This window comes from Solanum dulcamara, chromosome 12, assembly GCF_947179165.1.
Source record: "Solanum dulcamara chromosome 12, daSolDulc1.2, whole genome shotgun sequence".
NCBI classification, from domain to species: Eukaryota; Viridiplantae; Streptophyta; class Magnoliopsida; order Solanales; family Solanaceae; genus Solanum; species Solanum dulcamara.
Window position 1 is genome coordinate 50930403 of NC_077248.1, and position 25897 is coordinate 50956299.

Below are 25897 nucleotides of genomic sequence, written 5' to 3' on the forward strand. Positions count from 1 at the left end.
TATTAAAATTATGTGGAGATACTATCACTAATGATGACTTACTTGAGAATTTTTTTTCCACTTTTCACGCTTCAAATGTGTTGCTACAATAACAATATCGTGAAAAGGGGCTTAAAAAATATTCTAAATTAATTACATGCCTACTTATGACTGAGCAAAATAATATTTTGCTAATGAAAAATCATGAAGTCCGTCCTACTGGGTCTGCTCCATTCCCTGAAGCGAATGTTGTAGCAACACATAATCAACCTGAATCAAGACTAAATAATTATCGTGGTCGTGGACGCCAACGAGGACGTGGTAGAGGAAGAATCAATTATCGTAATCATGGTGAAAATAAACATGAGAACGATAAAATTTCTCAAAATAATCCTTCTAGAGGTAAAATTATTATTTACCACCGGTGTGGTATGAAGGGTCATTGGGCACGTGATTGTCGTATGTCCGATCATTTTGTGAAATTTTATCAAGCCTCTAAAAAAAGATAATAATGTGGAGGCACACTTGAATTTTTGAAATGATGATAATGAAGCAACTCTCTCAAATAAATATGAAGATATTGAGACAAATCTTGATTATAAAAATGATTATTTTGAAGGCCTCCCAAATATTACTCATTTAGAAGCTGAAGACTTTTAAGAGAATATTGACTAAAGAACTGATCATCTAACTGGGGATAAAAATTATAAAAATAATTATTTTTTCCTATTATGTTTGTTACTGTCACGATCCGGGCCTAGGGCCTAGACGTGACACAGCGAATGAGACATCCGAAAGTGCCTCACCCAAGCATCTTAGCATTCGTTAAGCATTTCATTGGTAATGGCATACGATAACAAGCGGAAAGTATATAAATAAAAAGAGAACCGGGACTAAGGAAAATATCGTGGAACAATAGTCATTAGCAACTTCAAAATATTTTTCATTTATGTCCCAACATACCTCTACTAATAGACTTGGCGGGGGCTAAGACATGTCCCTAGCTCACTCTCAAAATAAGTGTCAAGAAATGTCTTCATAAAAGTTTTAATGTTTTACAAAACATGAGCTTAGAATATAAATGATGTTATTCCCAGAACATCAAGCAATCTTCAAACTAATTCGAGCTAGTCACGTGGAGAAGGTCGAGGAGCGACGTCGGTTCCTACATAGTGATATCATGTAGGCAAAAATATGCGTTAGTACTTTGAATGTACTAAGTATGTGAGTATGCTACGAAATAAAGAACATAAGAGGAACATGAACAAGCAATGTGCATAATGAGTGCATACATTAAACATCATCATAAGAAACCTTAAAACATTTATTTTGTGGGAAAGTGACCTTAACCGACATTTAAGTCCATGGAAGCTATCACATGGAATCTAACATAACCCCCTACGTTAGCACGGGGAGTCTACTTGCCGGGTAGGACTCCATCAACTTTAACGTTCTTTAACTTTAACTTTATTGGCTAATTGTGGATCCACTAGCCTAAATAGCCTACAAGGGTTCCTATGTTGGCGCATAGTTAATAAAAATGAGACTTTACTTAAGGACCTCTTAGGTCATGTCCCCCTTTACATGCTACATTCGGTGCTAGGTCAATCCCACGAAATAACATTTAAATATCATAATAACATAAGCGTTGTATAACTTTTAACATCAAATCATCATCGGTGGAGTAGCTCATTAAAACATTTCATTTGATGCAAATATGTGAGAATTGTCCTTCAGATTGAATCATTTCTTTCGCTAAAAGCCCTTTTATCATCATTCAATCATTTCACAAGACCCCCTTAAACATAGGCATTTGCTCATAAACTTTCAATTCAACTTCATGAATACATAGGAAGACTAGGTGGGTTCAATTCATAAAGACCTTCAAATACATTTAAAGAATACTTGTATGCATGAGAGTGATATAAATGCATCGAATCAAACAACCCACCATATACACTTTAAAACTATCTTTCAAGCCTTCATATAGGATCACTAACAAAAAATTTCATTTCATAAAGGAGAGTCAAATTATCAATTTAAACACAAAAAGCTTCAAATATACCATAATATATGCATTTTGAATCATCATGAAAAATCCCATAAGAATTCACCATTTGGAATTTGAAACATCAAGTTGAGAAAATATTTGGGCTCCATGGGTGGAAGAACCCATGGATGAAAACTCACATACCTTAGAGTGAAACTTTAAGAAAACTTGATTCTTGGTCTTCAATGAGGAGCCTTGAATCCTTTGAGTTTGATAGAAAAATTGGAGCGGATGATTTGAGAGAGAGGAAGATGAAGATTAGAGTTCTTTGGAGGTGAAAGACTGAAAATAAATGACCAAAAATGCGTCCAAGTTCGTATATATGGATATTAGGTAATTTTTCCAAAATGCCCCTACAAAATCTGAAAAATTGGACAAGTCCGCGACAAGTCCGCTACGCGGACGTGTCGCGCACCTTTCTGTTCGACAAAAAATAAAATCTGAAAAAATTGGCAAAGTTCTCTTCAGGTTTGCGACTCGGACTTGTTGCTGACCTCTCTGGTCAACCAAGCATAACTTTTGACTCCGAACTCGAAAAAATGCAATCTTGGTAGCGTTGGAAAGAAGACTCAAAGACCTTTAATTTGATAAGTTATGGGCCATCCAATTCATTATATTCTAGGAGATATGGTCGTTTGAAGTTGACCCTTATACGAACTCATTCGGAAAATTAGCCAATAAAAATTATTTGAAATCGGCTTGGAGTTAGAGATCCCTTATGACCCTAAAACACATCTAATACTCTTAAAATACTTAGAAATTGATCCTAACTCATATATACAACTAAAAGCCACCGAGTTCAATCCTATACGCCTAAAAAGAATGGTTCAAGTCTTGGCATAAAAATTTTTGAGATGTTACAGCTAGTGTGTTGTCCTTCTTAAATGCTTTTCTTAAAGCATTATGTCTTACTAATTTCTACATTTTTAGTGCGATTTCTTTAAAAAGCTAATATTAATACAATATTTGATAGTACAAGATTAATTGAATGATTCGAAAAAGCTAAAATTGTACTTATTGGAGTAACAAATTTGATAATTAATAAAGCATTATATTATAGTAAGTTTCAAAGACATTTGTCAAAATGGCTATCATATTGAGACTACAAATGATGAAAAGAATTAATATCTTTATATTAGTACAGTGATGTCGGGCAAGAAGTTTATACTTGAAAAACCACCCGCTCTATCATTCGACTTATACTTCACAAGTATTAGTATGGTTGAAACACATGCCATAGTAAATCAAAGATAACTAACTCAAATGATTTTATTATCTAGCATTACCGGTTGGGTCATCCCGATTCTAATATGATGCGCAAAATAATTGAAAGTTCACATGGACACTCTTTGAAGAACCAAAAGATTCTTCAATTTAAAAATTTTTCTTGTGCTGCATGTTCTCAAGGAAAATTGATTACTAAACCATCAGTAATCAAAGTGGAAATTGAATCCCCATCATTTCTGGAATGTATACAAGGTGTGATATATGTGGTCTCATTCATCCATCATGTGGACCATTTAAATATGGTGGAACCCATCGGTGGCCCCTCAAAGTTGGCACCAACTTTCACTTAGACACTTCAACTAAGATTTGTTCATTTTAGACACCTCAAGTAAGGTTCCGATGTGTCATTTTGACACTTTTTTTTACAATCACCCAAATATCTAAAGTGTGTGTAATACACTTGCCGCTGATGTGTCAAAGTGACCAATTAAATGAAGTTAATGGCCACTTTTTTTCTAATCAAAAGTCATTATTTTAAAATTATTTTTGATATATCTTATCACGTTTCTTCATTTAATTCGTCACTTTGACACATCAGCATCAAGTGTATTACACACACTTTAGATATTTGGGTGATTGTAAAAAAAAGTGTCAAAATGACACATCAAAACCTTACTTGAGATGTCTAAAATGAACAAAGCTTAGTTGAGGTGTCTAAGTGAAAGTTGGTGCCAACTTTGAGGGGCCACCGATGGGTTAGGCCTTTAAATATTATATGGTTTAAGTAAATACATCTTCAAGATTATCACATGTCGGTTTATTATCAAGTCGTAATATGATATTTGTGAGATTACTTGCTCAAATAATTAAGTTAAGAGCACAATTTTCAAATTATGCAATAAAGACAATTCGTCTTGATAATGCTGGTGAGTTCACATCTCAGGCATTTAATGATTATTGTTTGTCCACTGAGATAACAGTTGAACATCTGATTGCTCATGTGAATACTCAAAATGGTCTAGCAGAATCAGTGATTAAACGCCTCCAATTAATTGCTATACCAATGCTTATGAAAACAAAAAATTTCATTTAATTATGGGGTCATGCTATTTTGCATGTAACAAGTCTTGTGCGGATCAGAACCACAAGTTATCATAAAATCTCTCCATTAAAATTGGTTTTTGGTCAGAAATCAAAAATTTCTCATCTTAGAATATTTGGATGTGCGATATATGTTCTAATTGCTCCATCACAATGTACAAAGATGGGACCCAAAGAAGATTGAGGATATATGTTGGGTATGAATCTCCTTCTATCATAAAATATTTAGAACATATGACTGGAGATTTATTTACTGCAAGATTTGTTGATTGTCATTTTGATGAATCAGTATACCCAGCATTAGGAGAAGAAAATAAGTAGTTGAAAAAAAAATTTGAAATGCATTATCACTATCTCATTTAGATCCTTGTACAAATAAACATGAACTGGAAGTTCAGAAGATAACCCATTTGCAAAATATTGCAAATCAACTGCCACATGTATTCACTGACCTATCAAGAGTTACTAAATCTCATACTCCAGCTAATAATGCTCCAATTCGAGTTGATGTCCCAGTAGGACAATTAATTAATGTAAATGAGTCTAAACCACGCTTAAAATGTGGTAGGCCGCTCGATTCCAAAGATAAAAATCATCAAAAAAGAAAATAAGCAAACAATCAAGATGATCATAATATGGAAGAACATGCTTAAGAAGAGCGAGGAGACATGACAATTGATAAAACCTTGAAAGAGATTGAGACACTTGAAAATAATGAAGAAATTTCAATAAATTATGTCTCATCAGAAAAAATATGAAATTGAAATAATGTAATTGTCGACAATAATTTTGCTTATAATATTGCTATTGAAATAATGCAATAAAATGAGGATATTGAACCAAAATCTGTCGACGAAAGTAGACAAGAAAATAATTGGCCAAATTGAAAGGATTCAATTCAAGTTAAATTAATTTCGCTTGAAAAACGCAAAATTTTCGGACCGATAGTCCAAACACCTAAAGATATAAATTCAGTGGGGTACAAATGAATCTTTGGCAAAAAAAAATGGGAAAAATGAATTCGTAAAATATAAAACACGACTTGTGGCACAAGAATTATCGCAAAGACCTAATATTGATTATATGAAAATGTATTCTCCTGTGGTGGATGCAATCAGTTTCAGGAATCTTATAAATATGATAGTTCATGAAAAACTTGGCATGCATCTGATGAATGTCGTTACAGTCTATTTATATGGCTCTCTAGACAACGATATTTGAAACTTGTCTCCCAGAAAATTTGTTCAATAAAACTTCAAAATTTCTTATACGGGTTGAAACAATCATGGAGAATGTGGTACAATCATCTTAGCAAATATTTGCTAAAAGAAGAATTTAAAAATGATCCAATTTACCCTTGTTTCTTTATGTATGGATCTAGATTTATCATAATAGTTGTATATGTTGATGATTTGAATATCATTGGAACTCCAGAAGAACCTTCAAAGGCAGTAAAATGTCTGGAAAAAAATTTGAAATGAAAGACCTCAAAAAGACAAAATTTTATTCTGGTCTACAAATTGAACATTTTGCAAATGAGATATTTGTCCATCAATCAACATATACTGAAAATATTTTAAAGATATTTTACTTGGATAAAGCACATCCACTGAGTACCCCAATTGTTGTGTGATCTCTTGATATTAATAAAGATTCATTTCAACCTCATAAAAAAGATGAAGAGCTTGTTGGTGCTGAAATACCATATCTTAGTGCAATTGGTGCATTAATGTATCTTGCCAACAATTCTAAACCAAATATAGCTTTCTCTGTAAACTTGTTAGCAAGATTTAGTTCTCCAACACGAAGACACTGGAATGGAATTAAGCATATATTCAGATACCTCTGAGGGACCAGCGATATGAGATTGTTTTACTCAAATGAATCCACGTCACAATTGATTGGTTATGCAGATGTAGGATATTTGTCTGATCCCTATAAAGATCGATCGCAGACATGATACTTATTTACATGTGGTGGTACAGCTATATCATGACGTTCAACAAAGCAAACTATGATTGCCACTTCTTCAAATCATGCATAAATAATAGTCATTCATGAAGCAAATCGAGAATGTGTTTGGTTAAGATCAATAACTCAACACATTCAAGAAACATGTGGTCTTTCTTTAAAAAGAGACGTTTCAACAATATTGTATGAAGACAATGTTGCATATATAGCTCAACTGAAGGAAGGATACATCAAAGGAGATAGGACAAAACATATTTTACCAAAATTCTTCTTTACTCATGATCTTCAAAAGAAAGGTGAAATAGATGTTCAACAAGTTCGTTCAAGTGAGAATTTAACATATATGTTTACCAAGACATTGTCAACTTCAACCTTTGAGAAACTAAGATATAAGATTAGAATGCGTCATCTTCGAGATATTAAATGATGCCTTCATCAGGGGGAGTAAAATACGCATTGCACTCTTTTTCCCTTAACCAAGATTTTATCCCACTGGATTTTCCTAGTAACGTTTTTAATGAAGCAGCAACCAATGTGTATTACAAATAATTATGTACATATTTTTCTTTCTTTTCTCGTACATGAACATCCAAGGGGATGTGTGTTGTGAATAATTAAGTGGATGTCCATAGGAATTAAGAACCCACCATTAATGTTCTGAATAATTAAGTGGATGTCCATAAAGATTAAGGACCCACCATTAATTTAGCATTAGTGAATTCTATCCCTATAAAAGGGGCATTACACTACAATGAAAGAACACACACATTAGAAGAAATATTACCTATCTGCCTCTTTCTTTATACTTTCACTCCTCTGCCTTTTTCTTTATACTGCCACTACTCATCTTTCTTTCTTTCTTTAATTTTAATATTTTATTTCATAATGCATTTATTATTTTATTTTTGAGGGTTCATACTCCAAGACATATACGAGCCGGCGAATCTAGACCGAATTCTATAGACTAAACTGAATTCCTTACTTTTGTTTCAAACTAAGTATACGTATTCAACAAAATAAAAAATTAGATACAAACGTATAATAAGATCTGAACTCATATGTATTTTATTACCAAATATGTATCAAATGAAACTTGCACATGTTTTAAGAGACCTTCAACACTTACCATGAGTTAGCAGATGCCATTGTGGCGAAAGACTAGGAGTTTGATCTTTGGAGCTTCTACCAGTCATAGTGTGCATAAGTACTGAAATTCGAAGAGCAATTAGTCAATTCTACATGAAAGGAAGGCCAGTGAGAAGATAAATCCACACACGGAAATGCTAAAAACATGGAGCCCTGGGGCATTTTTCCGGAGGTAAAGGCACCCAATACATAATCTGTGAGGTAGATGCACATCACGAGTTTGAAACCTGAGATAGACTAAAACCTTGGTACTAAATGAAAAGGATAGGCTCACTATTCCATCGAATTTCAAAGCGTACACTAAGTGGCCCTCAGGAATTTCTAAATTATGCAACAAAAAAAAATACTTAAACAAGGATTCAGAAAACCTATAGGCACAGAAGTTTCAGACAAATAAATGAAGTGTAGAATGAAAAGCAATGGAAAAACCATACAGGCTATGCATTTGTCATTGAATCAATACCTCAAAATTTGGGGTTTACTATACAATATCAACTTCAAGGTTTCAACTTCAAAAAATGGCAGTCTCTGCCGACTACCTGCATTTACTGTCACAACTCACAACCTAAACAACATAAAATGACATTTGTAGTACAAGAAAAAGTTAACTTTTAATATTTATACAACCTAAACTAACAATTCTTCTTGAATATCGTGGATTCTCCCGTCGAGAGTCACTTTGAAAGTATTACCTAAACTCTTCCGACTGAATATTATAAAGCCTATAAAACATAGAGCTATTTATAGAACGTAGTAGGATAGCCCTTTACCATCAAAAGAGTGGAAAGCGATTCCATCATTATGCTCAATAAAAGGAATGACGGAAGCTAATCCAAAATATTGAAATTGGAAGAAAGAAAAAATTGGAAGATGAGTGTTTTCCCCAGAGCTGGAACAACTTGTTCTTCCTGACCCGATTCAACACCAAAAAATGGCAAGGTCTGATAGGAAATAGAATAAACATTGGAAAAAGTCCCTCTCCAATAATAGGACTTGAAGGCTTTAGTTATGCGAGTCTGCCAATGCGCTCCTTTGTTACAAAATTGGTCGGAAACTTGCCTTAGTCTCTTTCGAGATAAATATTCTTACAAAGGTGAAAGCACTCATCTCACAGAAAATAGTTATAATTGGGAACCTATATTTTCTAATAAATAAATAAAAAGCCCTTCCTTTTTTGCTCTTCATTTTCTTCACGAGGATTGGGAGTACCCGCATAAAGCTCTTATCTAGTGAAGGATCCAACAATGGATTCGCCGGTTCGACATAACTCAATAGTTTTAGGTCAACCCCTACATAAAGAGATGCAAAAGTTCAAATAAGTGCGGATTGACTTTGAAAAACATTTAACAATATACTCTCTCAACTAAGAACCTACAACATCTATATTCTAGATCCTCCACTACTCTTACCCACTCTCATTTCTTACCCACCCACCCACCCACTCTCTCTCTCTCTCGCTCTCACGTGCATTGTCTTGTAGCTTGGGAGTTACCTCGCTCATATAGTAATGTAACTTTAGTTTTCATCTTCAGGAAGAAATCATGACTAAAATGTGAAGTTCTTTCCATTCTTTCTAACCAATTTTCCTCTTTCCACTTCCTTTTATTCCCTTTGATCTAACTAGCCTCCTCTATCATGTAGCGATATCTTCTAACTTTTGACTTTTTCTTAAAGAAGGAAACATCACAGTCCATGCACTATGATAAGCCTCTTTATAGGATATACGAAGTCCCAAGCTATCGAAAGTTCCAATGCAATCACTCAATTATTTTTTCGAATACTTTTTAAGAAGTATACAGGCAGCCAAATTCAATGGGTTTTCCTTTCTTCTCTTTTTTAGTCAAAAGTCAAAACATAAAGAATAAGTAAGAAGGAATATAACACATTGTCTCCTCAAATACCAATCACACCACTTGAGCAAACTGGATAGCAGTTATGGCAACTATCTCAAGACTTGACAAAATGGTGAAAAGCCACAAGATTCTAAAAACTAAACCTACTGGTCCTACCTTTCCATCATAACGGATGAATAAGAAAGAATAGATTATTGAACACAGGCAACTGTTGTAGAGTGTAGACGGTACATCAGTAACTGTAATACAGAAAGCTTCGTGGGAATCCACTGTTCACTCTTCACTAAGCAAACTACAGATTTAAGCTCAAAAAATTATTGTTAAGCTCCTACTGCACAATTTCAAAAAATTAACAACGAAATCTATAGCTAATAATTGCAAAAATTTCTAATATAAGTCAAAATGGAGAATGCAAAAACATATATAAGTATGTGATTAAACGACTTATTAATCACTTTTTATGTGCCATGATGCTCATCTATTGAGTTATATCTTTCTCCACAGATCTAGAAATCATTTGAGCTTTTAAATTACCAAAAGTACACTTGACTGAAAGACACAGTCCCATTAAGAATCTAATGGAATATGTACCAAGTTCAGGAGCATTATTTGCTAACCTAATCAATTCAACATTATGATCTAGAGAAGACAAACATTTGGAAAGATCCACCAATAATAAACCAAATAGTCTGAATGACATCAATACAAGATTAATTTAAAGCATTATTCAATCTTTTTTTCACCTATATACTTTAATACTTCCTAGCAACCAACGCTAAAGAATTTCATAACTACTAGAAAAAAGAATCACATATCAGAAGTCAAGCCCGTTCTCTGCTAAAAATTAACTTTATCTTTCCAATCCATTAACACAAAGACAATATTTAATTGGGGGATTCTTTCTAATAGGCTACAAGTGACCCAAAGCATAGGATAGGATCGCCCAGTCAATAATCTCTTTGTTTGAATTTATGTATCTTACTTTTTTTTTTTGAAATTGGTATACTTTCCTTTTTAATCTGTTTCAAAAAGATGTCACTCTTGAACTCCAACATCTCATGTGGCATATTTAAAACCACAATGATTTAAGAAAATTTTGGTACGTTACACATGTTTAGTTTTGAAACCACACTATTCAAAAGTCTTCCTTATTTTTATTGAACTTCTAATTCAATTTAACTAAGACACATAAAATGAAACAAAGAGAGTAGAAAACAAGAACAAGTTAATATATGCATGCTTTCCAATATCTACAATAAGAACTGTTTGAGATACTTTATAACAAGAAATGTATTAAGAACTGGCCCAACTGCAGGCAACTCTGTCCATGATATTAAAAAAGTGATCAGCTTGAAGAAATGGCAAATTTTTCAAAATTATATCAATATCATGTATGCAATTGTACTAACATCACCCTTGTAATTATTTTAGTATTAGCAGTAATCTTCGGTGATATAAAGGAATTGGAGAACAAGTTAATATTTCTCTCCTGTCTCATCCTCTTAACAACGATCTCTATAATTCTCAGCACATCTTTTGACGCTCCTGCTGATGGAGCCGCCAGATGGCACCATTCCGGCACATCCGACAAGATGATCCCCCAGTTGGGGTTAATCTATCTGTGGGAGATTCACCATGAACTCGGTGATTGCGATGAAGACCAGACGTAATCGTATGCTCATGGTGATTTTAAAAGCTAAAGACTATCATGGAGCAATGGAGGATGAATGCAAGAGAACAGTAGTTTGCAAATTCCTGAAAACTCGACAACAATCAAGAAAATAGGTCTAGTTTCAAGTGTAATTTTTTTTCACAATAATAGATTATACACATAAACAATCTAACATGACTATACGATTTTCACAGGATATACAATAACAATACTTTATCCAAGAAAACTAACTTGAATTCATGATGCGCTTTCTTGATAATCTTGAGTGGAAGCTTTCATTGTTTGTTCTTCTTCAGAAAGTATTTCTCTCCCTTTTCCTTTCTTTCTTTTCTGAATAACAGTGATGGAATATGCTATATTCACTTTCAAAGGCAGAGAGGACTCTTTAACTTTAGAGTTTAAGACGGTTATTTCTCATGTTCCATCAACATATAAGTGGGAAGCAGTGGGGAGTTAGAATACCAGTTGGTAACTTCCCCATCTAAATTGGGATTTAGCTCATATATTTAATTATTTATTAAACCAAACGTGAGCCACATCTTACATCAAGGAATTTATTCCAGTAAAAGGCTCGGCCAAGTTGTAGTATAGGACAATTATAATGTGTTTCTTGACTTCACAAATGAAGTTGACTTCAAGCTAGTACGGCTCAAAAGAGTGATTGAGATTGAATGAATGCAAATGTTGCTCAAAAAATGGACATTAGACTTTAAGCCAGAAGAGGACATCCCTGTTGTTCCGGTATGGGTTCTCTCCTCCCTGGTTTTCCATTTCACATGCATACATGGCCTTATTTGAAATAAGTTGAGTATTGTGGGCACTCACTTGCTCCTGATGCTGTGACAAGAAGCAGGACACAACCTAGCACGGCCAAAGTAAGAGTAAAAGTAGATTTGCTTAAACCCCAGCCTGAAACTGTATGGGTAGTATTGGAGGATGAGAACTCACCTCCAAAGGGTTATGTCCTGAAAACTTGAATACGAGGATACTCCATGATATGATTTGTAGAGTTCTGGAAAAAAAGAAAGCCACAGAGACTAAAGAAAACGAGTTGATACCAAGCAAGGTCGTACCTGTAAATGCAGTGCAGTCTGACAATGATAATACTGACAGAAAAGGTGAGAGCAATTTGAAAAAGAAGCAGCACAATGTAGAAGGGGATCAATCTCACAACCATAATGATATCAAAACCATAGACAAGCCCACAGTGACTAAAAGAGTGAGTAAGAAATACAAAAAGAAAAAGAAAATCAAATAGATGCCAAAATAGAGGAGTAAAGTTATTTTTAAGCCCGTTCAATCATAAAAAAGAATTAGGAGATTGTCTACTCACACTACCAAGCAAATCCAAGTGGAGCAATCCAAATCAGGAGAAAGTCAGCATACACAGAAGAACCAGAACCTTTCACTTCAAAATGATCAAGTGGAGACAATTGCAAATGAAAAAAGTAAGGAGGTTACAGTAGAAACTAAAGAAACAGCTAATGTTTCTACTTCAAAGGAGAACTACAGGAATCCAGTAACATTGAGGAGAATGGTTGTAAACAACAGATTGGACAGGAACAGGAAGATACTATAGAAGAGACTTCTCAGGAAGACTTCAGTTCTAGTTGAACTAGTCCGCCAACAGAAATAATTGAACAAAAAGGTGTGCATCTGGTAGTTGACTTGAACACAGATCAACTATCATAGGCAGTTGAGAAAACTGATGATGTACCAGCAAAGAACCCCTCATACAGGTATTTTCACTGAACACTGGTGATACAGAGTAGATCCCCACTGAGGAGGCAGAATCTGTCGACAGAAAGAAAGTTGTAGTACAGGATGGATTTTCACCAGAAGGAAGAGGAAGAAGCAAAAGTAGAAAGAATGCAACAGGCAGAAAATCAAAACAATACCTTTCTTGAAAAGAAAAATGATATTTGGCGACAAACATATGTATTGAGTATCATTTCCCTTGTCCTCCATTGCTTGTATACCAAGTCCCACCGCCACCTTAACAGATAGCCTAGAAATGCTTATTTTCCAATACTAGTGTAACACCCCGTGTTATTCTAGCCTAGACTAAGTTCGGAAGCCATGAAAAAGATTGATGAATTGGACTGAACAATGGACTACGAGGGAGGTCTACGATTCGTAGGTTGTTCTACGAGTCGTAGGAACGGTTTGTAGACCTCCCCAACACTTAGTGAAATTTTGATTTGGAGAAGCCTCCCTACAAGTCGTACTGATTCGTAGAGCCTTTGCCTAAATTCTGAAAATACAAGCCTCAGTACCTTGACTACGAGTTGATAGGACGACCCGTAGAGATGACTACAAGCTGTAGAAACGACTCTTAGAAGCACCTAACACTTAGTCAAATTTCTGAACTGGAAGGTCACATCTACGAGGGAAGTTGACGAGTCGTCGAAGTTCCTACAAGTCGTAGAAACGACCCGTAGGGAAATTTCAGAGACTCATTATTGCAGGCTTCTGAGAAACCTGTAGGATGAGGGGAGTTCATGACTCGTCGAGTCTTTGACAACTCGTAGACACGAGTCGTAGACCCCAACATTTTCCAGCCCAATTTCACGATGGAAGACGACCCGTAGACGTTTCTACAAGTGGTAATGACGACTCGTAAGAGACTAATTATAGGTTTTTACGAGGGTAGATTGGTCTTTTCCTACCTCTCTTAGACTAAAACCCTGACGTTTTAGGACTAAATTAAGTCCCTTACCAGTACCTAGTACGCCTAATACCCTCAATAACACTTGGATTATTTGAAAGCGAAGATTTGAGAAGAGGAGAAAGACTAGGGTTCAAGTTCTTCAAGCGAGGTCTCCGAGTTCTTGATTGTTCTTCGAGTCCAGGTATGTAAGGCTGAACTAAAACATGAATTTTGTTCCTCCATGTGCCCATGATTGTGATAGATGGAATGCGTACGGATTGAGCCTCCATGATTGTATTCCTTGAGAAGTTCTTATCTTAAAAATATACATGTTTTACTGATTATTGATCGAATATTGTTTTTCTACGAATTAATTCCTCGAACACATGAATTGAACTACTTGTTTTACTTAAACCCTAGAAGTATGTTGATTGATATTGAATTGTCTACATCTTAAGATTGAGTCTAGAGCCTTGAATTGTGGATGTACGATTGTGATTGGAACGTTAGTGTGATGATAGTAATGATAGTATCGACAAATTGATAGTCCTGAATGTTGTCATAAATGATTCTCTACAATCTCTTTTAATTACATGATTGAAAACGATTGGGAAATTGATTGGTTGAAGGGATTGATTTGATAGAACGAATGAATTGAAAGAATCCAAAAGAGACTTATTGATTTGGTTTGATTCGGATTGATTGTCTTATGAGCTTGAATCTTGGGAGGAGTATCGAGCACCGAATTGGGTAAGAGAAAGTAATAACTCGAACCCAATAACTACATCGCCAAACATATGAGAGGATTGAACCATTAAAGTCAGATGTTTCCCAAATTAATGTCCTGACATGATAGGACTTGATTGGTTATGGATCCATGATTGTTGATTCGTTCCTACCCTGGCAAGGTATGAACGGACGTGACAACAACGTCGATTTGTTATACTATCACTAGCTCATAAGTGATAGCTGTCGGATAAGAGAAACTCCCATATAGGTCTTGATAGTACTCTAAGTCGGATTGGATTGGATTGTATATGATTGGTCTTATCTAAATCATATTTTTGTTTAGACTTAAACATCTTAATTTAGTTGTTTCTTCTTCTGAATTGAGATTCTGAGTTGATTCGATTCTACCCTAATGCATGTTTCATTCTGCCATTTTACATACTCGTACATTACACGTACTGACGTCCATTTGGGCCTGCATCGTTTCATGATACAGAGACAGGTACTAGAGATCAGCAACAGGAGCATCGTTGAGGATCTATTCGTTTTCAGCTAGTTGGTAAGTCCTTCCTGTTTTCGGAGGATACCGCAGTTATCTTTTCAGCTTTGAGTTAGCTTTCCTTTATTTGATTTGTAGTAGCCATGAACCTATCATTGGCACCTCTTAGATTGTTGATAGAGTCTTCATAGACTAGAGTGTTGACGATGTTGATTTGTTTCATTTTGGCTAGTTTCATTCTTACTAGTTGTTGATTGGATAAATGGTTGGCCTTTGGCCTTATTTATGAGTAGTATTCCTATGAGTTGAGTTTTCCATTGATAGAATGTGATTGAATGAAGGTGTGATTGGACCAAGTGGTTTGCTTGAAGACCAGCAATGATCTTCGAGTGCCGGCCACGTTTAGGATACCCTCTCGGGGCGCGACAAATAGCTCAATTGGTGAAAGGTGATCCCCTGAGAGAAGATGTAAAGGAGCTTAAGGTTCCGGGTTCGATTCCCACGAAGCCCTGCAGGGTGAAGAAAGGGATGAACTGGCTGATCCTGACATAAACAATACCTGAATATGTGGTCCCAGAGAGGGGGTCGTCACAACTAGCCTAATTGATCACCTTCTCAACCAATCTCCAAGAATTGCATCATTAATCCAAAACTTAACCACATCACTCCATTGTATCTACGTCTCCTCCCCATTAACAGATGCCCTAGAGCATGTCTCTTCTGCCCTTGTGTTCATTGCCAATGCGCCCCCACCCTTGTGTCTTGGCAGCTTGTAGCTCCCATTGCCCATACACCAGCTCCTAGGTCCACAAGCCCTTTGCTCAAGTCATCTACCGTTCCCCATCTAGTTTTAAAATGCTTATTTGTTCGACATCTACCCAGCATCTTCCTCTCTCCACCTTCAAAACGTGCATTATTCATCACCTACCTGAACCTACACCACTTTGTTCAAGAATTACTGGTTTTTCCTTTAAATTTAAACCAGAATATCCTTGACTACCAACGCACACAAAAACTTCTCATTCATCAACTTAAGTACACTTTTTACATTTTGTTTGAAATCTCAAATAAGTCAACCAGATGACAAGGAGGGAGATGACTATGGGATTAGGAAAATGTCTCATTCTCCATTACATTTAATGGGAAATATGCGAATACAGGTTTGCTAAATTTGGATAACCCAGGGACGAATAATGATAAAAACTATAGGGACCAAAAATGCTATTGAAACTTTGGCACAACTTAAATGACTTCTCAATCACAACTCATAAGAATACAGTCAAAAGAAATTGCTTTGCCTTCAAGTTTAGATTTTACACTATAAAATAAAATAATAAATAATACTCCCTCTATCCCAATTTATATGGCTCAATTTCCTTTTTAGTCGGTCTCTAAAAGAATGACACATTTCTATATTTAGTTAAAAATTTTAAAATGCCCATTATACCCTTAATGAAATGATTTATAGGCATACAAACATCTATAACTTATTTTAGACCACAAGTTTCAAAAGTCTTTCTTTCTTTCATAAAATGTGTGTCAAGTCAAACTAACTCAAATAAATTGGGACGGAGGGAGTACTTATGATTGTAAGAAGATATTCAATTAAATTAGGTCATAAGGTGGAAAAGCTCTTGCACTAATCAACATAACAAAGTGCTACAATCACAATGAGAATACAAAGTGCACAAATGAAGATCTTATTGCATATGGCCATCTTCACATTACAATGTGAACAATATAGCTATGTTCTTTTTATTCCTATTTCTAAAAGGAATGTATAAAAAAACTCAAGTAAAACGCTTGACGTATGTAAAGGTGTTTCCATGTTCAGATGAATAAATGAAATATAACAATCTTCCGTAACTGTCTACGTTTAGAGAAGTAAATGGAATAACAACCACAGGACCACAACCAAATAAACAAGGGGTAGTTTGGATGACAATTAGGAAATGAAAACTATTCTCAACTTGGAAAGTCAATGGGGTACTAAGAGCAAGACTATGTAACAGTTCTCCCATGTTTGGTAGGTGAAAATAAGTACTAGAGTAGCCCTTTATAAATGTAGGGAAAATTAGGTGTTCTGTACCAAGTCATCAATTAGAAGCACGCAAGATAGTAATGACTTGCAATTGGTCAAAACCTTCGACTAGCAACTTGTTGCAACCTGCACAGCATGCCCATACAGATCAAGTATGTTTCTGTTTTGACGTGAATGAAACTATTTCTAAAAATGAAAAGGAAAACAAACTTAGTATGCTACTGCTTTAGCGTGAGTGAAATCATTCTTAAAATCAAAAGGAATGTACCAAGTATGTTTCTTCTTTAGCACATACAAAACTATTTCTGAAAACAAAAAGGAATCCTCCTTGAGGTTGGTAACTTAGTTACTGCTGTAGAGCACATGAAACTATTTCTCTTTTTTTTGAGGAAGGTAACAATTGTATTTCTATTAAACAAAACTTAGACACCCCAAAAAAGTGCTAAGTTTAGATCTTTACAAAAACCACCAAAAGGTACAAAAGACCACTATCAAAAAACCTATATTTTTATACATTGCCAATTAAGTCACCTACTTCCCCCCATATACTTTGTTTACACCAAAAAAAGAACAAACTAAGACAATTTGTCCTAATTTTATGGATAGAACTGTTAGTGCCTTCAAAAAATCTGGAATTCCTTTCTTTCCACACACTCCACAAGATGCAAGCAAGGATGATCTTCCACCAATCCTCCTCCCCTTCTCTGTACCCTACACTCCACCAGCTGCTCAGAAGCCCCAGAGTAGACCTAGGTATTACCCATTTTATCCCTAAAATACAAAAGAACATGTGTCACAGATTTATAGTTGTCTTGCAATGTAAAAAGAGGTGTTCATTGCTCTCAACCTCCTGGCCACATAAAAGACATCTTGAACAAATCTGAAAACCTCTTCTTTGTAAGTTGACTTCAGTTAGGCACGCTTTCCTAATCACCAACCAAACAAAACAAGACACCTTCATTGGGATTTTTACTTTCCAAACTTATTTCCAAGGCCAATTTACCTTAATAGGGCCTCTCTGATTCAGATTCCAGTAAACAGATTTTACTGAAAAAATCCATTTGTTATCCATTTTCCATCTAAGTCTATCAAGGCAATCGGAATGTACCACCAAATGATCCCAGTAACTGCAACATTCTGATAAAACTCTCAATTTCCCAATCATCTAGAGCTCTTCTAAAGATCAGATCCCAGCCTTGTAGACTCCACAATTGATTGATCATGTCATGTTGTTGTAGACTTGTTGAATGAAGGACCGGAAAGGTAGACTTCAAGTTGTTCTGCCCAATCCAGTGATCAGCCCAGAAATCTGTCTTTATACCATTGCCCACAGTAATCTACACATTACCCCAAAAATTCTGCCACTGGTTTCGAATAGTTCTCCAAACACTACAATCATATGCATTGTTGTTCATGTGTAGTCCACTGATTTAGCATCCGATATTTCTAGGAAATGAGAACCCTCCAAAGTGCCCTGTCCTTATTGTTAAACCTCCATAGCCATTTTTGTAACAAACTTCTATTGTGTAGTCTCAATTTTTTTATACCCAAACCACCATGTTCCTTGCTTAAAATGAGAGCATCCCAATTAACTAGATTAATGCTTTTATTCTCCTTATTGCCTTGCCAGAGAAAATCTCCTCTCAATCTATCAATCTTATTTTTCAAAACAGACATCATATATGTAGGTAAAGCATCCAATATAGAGTGAATAAGAGTCAGTCGACCACCTAAAGATAGGTACTGAGATTTCCACCTTGATAGTTTTTTATCAAATCTTTCTACGACTCTATTCCAAATCTCTATAGAGAGACTTTTGGCCCCCAAAGGCATCCCCAAATAGATTGTAGGCAAAGCACCCACCTGACATCCAATATTGTCTAACCCTGAAAAGAGAAGACTCATCGTTTTTAGCCTGGTCCAGGTGTGGGAGGCCACAACAGACAACAAATTTGGTACATCATTAACTGGGTATAGGAAACTCTTGGACCAGTTAACATGTAATCCAGACACAACTTCAAAGATGGTAAGAATGGCTCTGAGATGTCTGATCTGGTCCACTTTAGCTTCACAAAAAACTAAAGAATCATCGGTATACAATAGATGGGATATTTCCATTACTTGAGTACCATTAGATTGAGAACCAAAGCCACTTATCCAGTCATTAGATTGAGCAACCTTAATCATATGATTAAGTCCCTCCATGGCTAACAAAAATAGAAAAGGTGACATTGGATCACCTTGTCTAAGATCTCTCTGAGATTGAAAAAAACCTTCAGTGCTCCCATTGATCAAAACAGAAAATTTACATTAGAAAGGCAAAATCTTATCCAGTTAATCCATTTGTTTACAAAGCCCATGCGTTTGAGAATTTTCAGCAAGAACTCCCAGTTGACATGATCATAGGCCTTTTCAATATCCAACTTACATATGATTCCTGGCCTCTTGGATTTGATTATGGAATCAACTAATTCATTAGCTAGTACTACAACATCCATAATTTGTCGTCCTTTGAGAAACGCCATTTGGTGCACATCAACCAGCTTCCCATTACTGATTTTAGTCTTTTTGTTATAAGCTTGGATAAGATCTTGTATACCCCGCCTATAAGACTCATAGGTCTAAAATCTTTTAATTCTTCGGCACCATTCTTCTTAGGAATCAAAGCAATGAAAGTAGCATTGAAGGACTTCTCAAAGACCTCATTCTGATGAAAATTCTGAATAGTGGACATTATATCTTCTTTGAGAATTCCCCAACACTCTTTAAAGAATCCCATTGTGAAGCCATCCGTACCAGGTGCCTTGTCCACCGCACACATATTAATAACTTTGAGGACCTCTGTCTTTGAAAACAGTCTTTGCAACCATTCACTTTCTTCATAATTGACTTTGGGACAATCTAGGAATTCAAAAGAGGGCCTCCAAGTTTCTTTTTTGAGTATAGTTTCATATAGAAATCCACCATGGTTCTTTTAATCTCAGGCATTTGTACCATAACTTCATCCTTGACTTTCAATCTGTCTATGGTATTGTACCTCTTATGAGCAGTGGCGATTCTCTGGAAAAATTTAATGTTTTTATCCCCCTGTTGAAGCCACAAAACTCTAGATTACTGTCTCCACCTTGCCTCCTCATCTTTGGCCAATTCCTCCAGTTCCACCATGGTTCTTTTAATCTCAGGCATTTGTACCATAACTTCATCCTTGACTTTCAATCTGTCTATGGTATTGTACCTCTTATGAGCAGTGGCGATTCTCTGGAAAAATTTAATGTTTTTATCCCCCTGTTGAAGCCACAAAACTCTAGATTACTGTCTCCACCTTGCCTCCTCACCTTTGGCCAATTCCTCCAGTTCAACCATAATGGTTGCCCTGATCATCAGCTCATCTATATTAAGTTCTCTGTTGTCCTGAGTCTGATCTAACTCAGCTAACTCATTCAGAAGGTTGTTCTTCTTATTTATCAGTTCCCCAAAAGTTGTTCTACTCCATTCCTTAAGTTTGCTCTTTAACATTTTGAGTTTACTACCTAACTGAAAGTCAGGTCAGCCTAGTACCTTAAACTCATTCCACCACTTCTGTATCAAATATTTGAAACCATCCACCCCTAGCCACCAGTTTTCGAATTTGAAATAAGACTTCTTATGATTCCAATTTCCACACTCCAAAGAAATTGGGGAATGAACGGAGTTGGCTCTACAAAGTATTCGTTGTCTTATGTCTCTAAAAGCTTCCTCCCAATCCAAGGAGAAAAGAAATCTATCAAGTCTTGCTACACTGTTGTGATTAATCCCCCTGAACCAAGTGAAATTACCCCCATTCAAATGGGGATCATGTAAACCCACGTCTTCAATCCATTCAGAAAAATCTCTTAATATGTTAGTAATTCTTCAGCAATTTCTCCTTTCCACCATAAATCTATTGGTGTTAAAGTCCCCGCATACTACCCAGGGGCCTACCATCAAACCTCTAACAGCTGCAATCTCTTGCCAACAATCAATTTTCTCCAATCTGGTGTGTGGTGCATACACTCCAGTAAGGTATCAGGAAAAGGCGTCTTGTACAACTTCAAACCTGTATGAGATTGAATATGATTCCTCTTCAACTAACTCCCCTCTCCATACTCTGCTGTCGCATAAAAGCATTATTCCCCCACAGCTTCCTTGTGCTTTTAGATAACCACATTTCATCCATCTACAAGCCCACAATTGTTTAGCCATTCCATCCACCTCTTGAAACAGTAGATATCAGCTTTCCAAATTAACATTAAACTCTTAACAAGGTTTCTTTTAGCTAACCTGTTAAGTCCCCTCACATTCCAAGTTGCAAAGGTCATCTAACTCTCACACTGATTCCTACATGGACTTACAGAACTGGTTGAGACAACTTTATGCATTACATATTTACAAAAACATTTCAAAGAAGCTAATCATTTTTACCAGACAAGCTACTTAGTTGATTTAGCAACGTTAGGAAACCCGACATATGTATAATGGAGATAAACTGATAGTGCAAAACTAAGCAGGATACACAACTAAATCAGTAAAAGAATAAGTTGTACATCATCAACATAGAGGTAAAACTGAATAAATTTATTTGCATATTTCACATAAACGAAGGTACAAATTTGGCCTCATTAGTGACTCAATCTTATGACAATACATCAAATGTCTCCACTTAACATTACGAAAATCATGGTTACAAAGAGGATGGTGCAGCACCTATACATTCAGAACAAGGAGAAAAATTATAGGAAACATAATCTCTCCAGTTATATCAGCATGAAGATGAGAGTTCAAAGAAGGGAACTTACAGTGAAATTTATGTACAGAGATAGCGGAAGACAAATCCGACGATCATTCTTTCCAAGTATAAGGAGCACGTTCGACAATCAGGTAGTCTTGCCTGATATCTTTGACTGCTCGAATCTCATCATCAAGGTACACAGTCTCAAACCTACACAAAGGTTATTCAAACCATCACTGACCCAAGCAAAAGTAATCTGAACACACTTACTGACTCAAGCAAGAAAACTGAGGAGAAGTGGGAAAGAAATAGAAAAAAAGGACGAAACAAATGCTTGAGATAAAGTACTTTGGAAGGCATTGCAACTTCCTAACGCACTATACTTGACCTTTCAATCAGATATATGGAGAACTCCTCATATACCATATATTATAAATGCTGTTGATTGAGACAATAAAAGAAGACAAACACTTACCACCCTTGTCCAAATGGTGGTAGAGGAAATTCCCAATTTTTTCCACGCAGAACTGCACTTGTGAATCTACAACAGAGCAACAATTGTCAATAGACCATCACAAAGAACACAATATAACAACAGTTGCAAAACAGGGAAATACTATCTCTGTCCTATTATCAGTGTTCTCTAATGTTTCAAGAAATTTCTCACCCCTAACTAAAAGTGAATTTACCAACTTTTAGGTGACTCACCTAACATCTAGAGTCTGTTCCAGAAAGGTTTATTAGCATACAACAACAAACAACAACGCCTCAACCCCAAATGAATCTTCAATATTCATCATCTCTATTTTGCACGTCTCATCCCACTATGAGATCGACTAACTTCTTTATCCACTTTCAGAAAAGATTGTTATCATGAAATGCAGCAATCCAAGTAAATTACTGTACTCTGGACTTAACATTTAATTAACTAAAGTAAGTTTTAATAATGAAACCAAGAAGATACTGCAAGAGTACGAAAAAGGTGAAAGTTATACTTTTTCAATAACTACATCAATTTCATATGAGTCTAAAAAAAATCAAAAAAAACTGGTTCACATTTTCCATTTCTCTATATCCTTAGACCAAGACAAAAGACCCTGTAAACATCTATCTTTCACTTAAGAGAGTTGCTGCTTTTTTTTCCTTCAAAGCATCTTTTGTTTCTTTCTAACCACATAGTAAGCATAATGTCACAAAAGGTATTGTATTCCAAATCTTTTGTGGCTGTATTCCAAATCTTTTATTCCCACCCTCTTTGCCTGCCAATTCAACAATTGAGCCTTCACATTTAGTGGTATAACTTATGTTGCTCGGACTCTCCATAATTGTTGCCGCAGCCGTGTCGGATTCTCCAAAATGCACTACTTTTGGAGTATCCGACACGCACACATCGTTGTGCTTGGCACCAAGTGGAAGACTCAAATAAACAGTAGGGAAACGATCACATGTAATTTGCGTAAGGGAAGACCAGTTTACATGATCATAAGCATTTTCCAAATCTAACTTGCGTAACACTCATTTGGCTTCTTTTCTAAATTGGTGAGCTATACACTCATTCACTAACAAAGCAGCATCAACAACATGGACTTATGGATTCTTACCTTTTTTCTTCTCACTATCTGCTGGTCTACAAACTTCAAGGTGGAAAATGGATACTGTGCTGTTTGACCATGGAAAATTTATTGAAATCTTGCAAATTTTTGTCCAGAAAGTTCTTGTTTAAGTTTCTCGAGAAAATGTTTACAAAAAGTTTTCTTTTCAAAAACCATTTACTAAAGATGTCGAGGTGAAATAAAATGAAAACCTTTCTTTCTTTTTTTTGATGACAAGGGAAACCCGCAGCCGCTACGTTTTAGGTGGTGCGCACAAGGTAAAAACCCTGCTCTTATGCAATACCTCGCAAACCACACAGGAGAAAAACTATTAAAATATAAACTTTTCTTCCAGTCACATAACATTAAAATATTCAAAAAACAGTAACTACTATCCAAACTAATACTTCTTTACAAACTTATTTTTTTCCAAAGTATTTTTTTTCGAAACTGTTTCCAGAATTACCCAGGCAGTAACATTGTTAGTACTTATTTAGAAGTGATTCGAAATTTAAATATAACTTTTGGTACAAGACAAAATATTTTGTGGAAAAGTGTTACCCATTCTTTAAAGGATACACCTACTTTGTGAAAAATTGCAATCTAATCTTAAAAGGGTACATTTATTCTTGAGAAGGTGTATGTTAGTTACTTGTTGAATCTCCATAAATACCTATCCCACTTTGCAGAAATTCTACATCAGAATTCTTCATCTTGGCATTCTATTTTAAGAGTCCCTTTTCTTTATTCACTCTTAATTGAAATCTATTTGAGCACACATTAGAAGATTGACATAGCGTGCCTCTAACCGGTTTTTCGCATCCAAACCACTCATCACTTCTTTTATAATCTACTATAATGTCTTGTTTGTTGATTAAATGTTCTTCTTAGCATTACCATCCGTCAATAAGAACTTGAGAATGGGACAAACTCAACCTCAAAAACTAGCTCATAAGGTGAGAATGGTCCATATAAAGAGCCACATAACTCCCATCCCTGCTGCTGTATGACTCCACACTCCCCCCGCTGATGTATGACTCAACACTACCCGCAAGCCCAGGATATATATCTAGAGCATGGACAATATAAGATCGGGATCCAACATCAAGTAAACAAAGAATAAAAGATGGGTAGCGTTCTCTAAAAAGAAAAACTATATACAAGACTACATATAGCACTGAGTTGACATGTATCTTTTCTATAATTTTGCACCAAAGAGTTTCCTTCTTTACCTAGAATCCAAAGTATAAAATATGCATACAATCAAATCCCTAACAATAAATCCTCAAGTATCTTAACATCCCTATTATTTTTCCAACAAATATACCAAGAGTGAATGAAAATGACCTGAAATTCACACGCTGAGAAGATGCAACTTCAATAGTAGACCGAACAAAGAAAACCCCATCAGGGGGAAAAGTGATAACATTGTTAAGTGTTCTTTTCTCAACATCAATAACCTGAAGAACATCACCAGCTTTAGTACCGAAAAAAGGGGCATTCTTAATAATATAAAGTTGTTCTTTCTCCGTAGTCCAAAGCAAACGCCAAGTGGCCGAAAGGGAACTTCCAGTGGTGACAGTGTCACGTCCAATGGAACCCAAATCGTCAATAGCCTGGATTATTTGTGAGAGTTTTGGGGGGTCGGATTGAGTCCTGAGGCCACGTTCTTGGTCAGAAATTAGGTTGAGAAGATGGTTTTTTTGGGATTGAGATGTGAGGGAAGAAGAATGGATGGGTCTTTTGTGAGATTTGGGATTAGAAGGGAAGTGCAAAAAGGAATTTGGAGTGGCGGGAAGAGAGAAGCAGGTTGCCATTTTTGCTCTGTTGAGTTTTACGGGGAAGAAACAAGTGGCAGTTGTGAACTTCTTGTGCTTTTCCCTCTTTGGTAGGTAAAAGGATAAATATATCGGAACTTTCAAAAATGGTATTCGTATATTCTCCGATATATTATTAAGACATTAAAGTTTTTGACGTTTAAAAAGTGGAGCTTTTGTATCTTTCACACTAACTAACTGACGGACACGTGTTCTCATTTTGTGCATCTATTTGATTATTTATTTAAATTTAACTCATAATTACACCTGAATTAAAGAAGACTCATCCAAATAATTATTTAATCCACCCACTCACTTACACCCTAAATAATATACCCAAATCAAATCATCCTCAAATTCTCTCTACTCACTCACGACAGACAAAGAACTCCAAACTCTAGGTCGTTGGTGTTCTTTTTCGTTCCATCTTTCCCGGCCAAACAGATCCAACCTTCGATCATAGGTACCACATTTTTGCAATCAACTCATATTTTCTTGTCTTGTTTATGATCTATATTTTTTTATGATTGAATTTTTGTTTATATTTTTCATTTGTAGTGGGTAAGGATGATGCTCTTGAGCTTCGATTTTCACAGACATGTATAATATTTGTCTACAATCTGTATTCTATGTGATTTTTAGGGGTTTCTTCACATATATCTAGGGTTTTACTTTTGTGTCGTTTTCAAAGATTTGTTAGGGGATTGTGCACCTTTGTGTTAAAAAATATTCTTTATACTGTGTTTCAGATTTATTGTTTGTTTATTGTCGTTTTCGGAGATTTAGTGATTTTTTTATCTTCTTGTTTATTGCTTGTTTGGCT

At 35.6% G+C, this 25897-nt stretch overlaps 1 protein-coding gene across 5 annotated transcripts; it reads right to left on the reverse strand.

Moving 5' to 3' along the window:
- Nucleotides 1–904: 904 nt before the first annotated feature.
- Nucleotides 905–25167, reverse strand: LOC129875920 (probable plastid-lipid-associated protein 11, chloroplastic). 5 transcript variants are annotated; one of them, XR_008763246.1, is made up of 5 exons: nucleotides 24605–25167; nucleotides 22141–22206; nucleotides 21733–21875; nucleotides 7455–7535; nucleotides 905–1144 (listed from the first exon to the last, which is right to left on the reverse strand). XR_008763246.1 is itself a non-coding variant. In XM_055951159.1 (4 exons), the coding sequence occupies exons 1-3, from the start codon at nucleotides 25072–25074 to the stop codon at nucleotides 21776–21778; spliced, it is 636 nt and encodes a 211-aa protein (XP_055807134.1). In that variant the 5' UTR covers nucleotides 25075–25167; the 3' UTR covers nucleotides 16669–17044; nucleotides 21733–21775. The 5 variants fall into 5 exon arrangements, 2 of the variants coding, with proteins under 2 accessions (XP_055807134.1, XP_055807133.1); XR_008763245.1 differs by lacking the exons at nucleotides 905–1144; nucleotides 7455–7535 and adding exons at nucleotides 11469–11860; nucleotides 11948–12011; XR_008763244.1 differs by lacking the exons at nucleotides 905–1144; nucleotides 7455–7535 and adding exons at nucleotides 11469–11860; nucleotides 11948–12072.
- Nucleotides 25168–25897: the final 730 nt, after the last annotated feature.

What these genes read in the sequence shown, in the direction of transcription:
- LOC129875920 (XM_055951159.1), bottom strand. Translation starts at nt 25,074, where the DNA reads ATGGCAACCTGCTTCTCTCTTCCCGCCACTCCAAATTCCTTTTTGCAC. An exon ending in TCTCAGCGTGTGAATTTCAG is followed by an intron (nt 22,207 to 24,604) that starts GTCATTTTCATT and finishes GCTCTGTTGTAG; the next exon opens with ATTCACAAGTGCAGTTCTGC. An exon ending in CCACCATTTGGACAAGGGTG is followed by an intron (nt 21,876 to 22,140) that starts GTAAGTGTTTGT and finishes ACCTTTGTGTAG; the next exon opens with GTTTGAGACTGTGTACCTTG.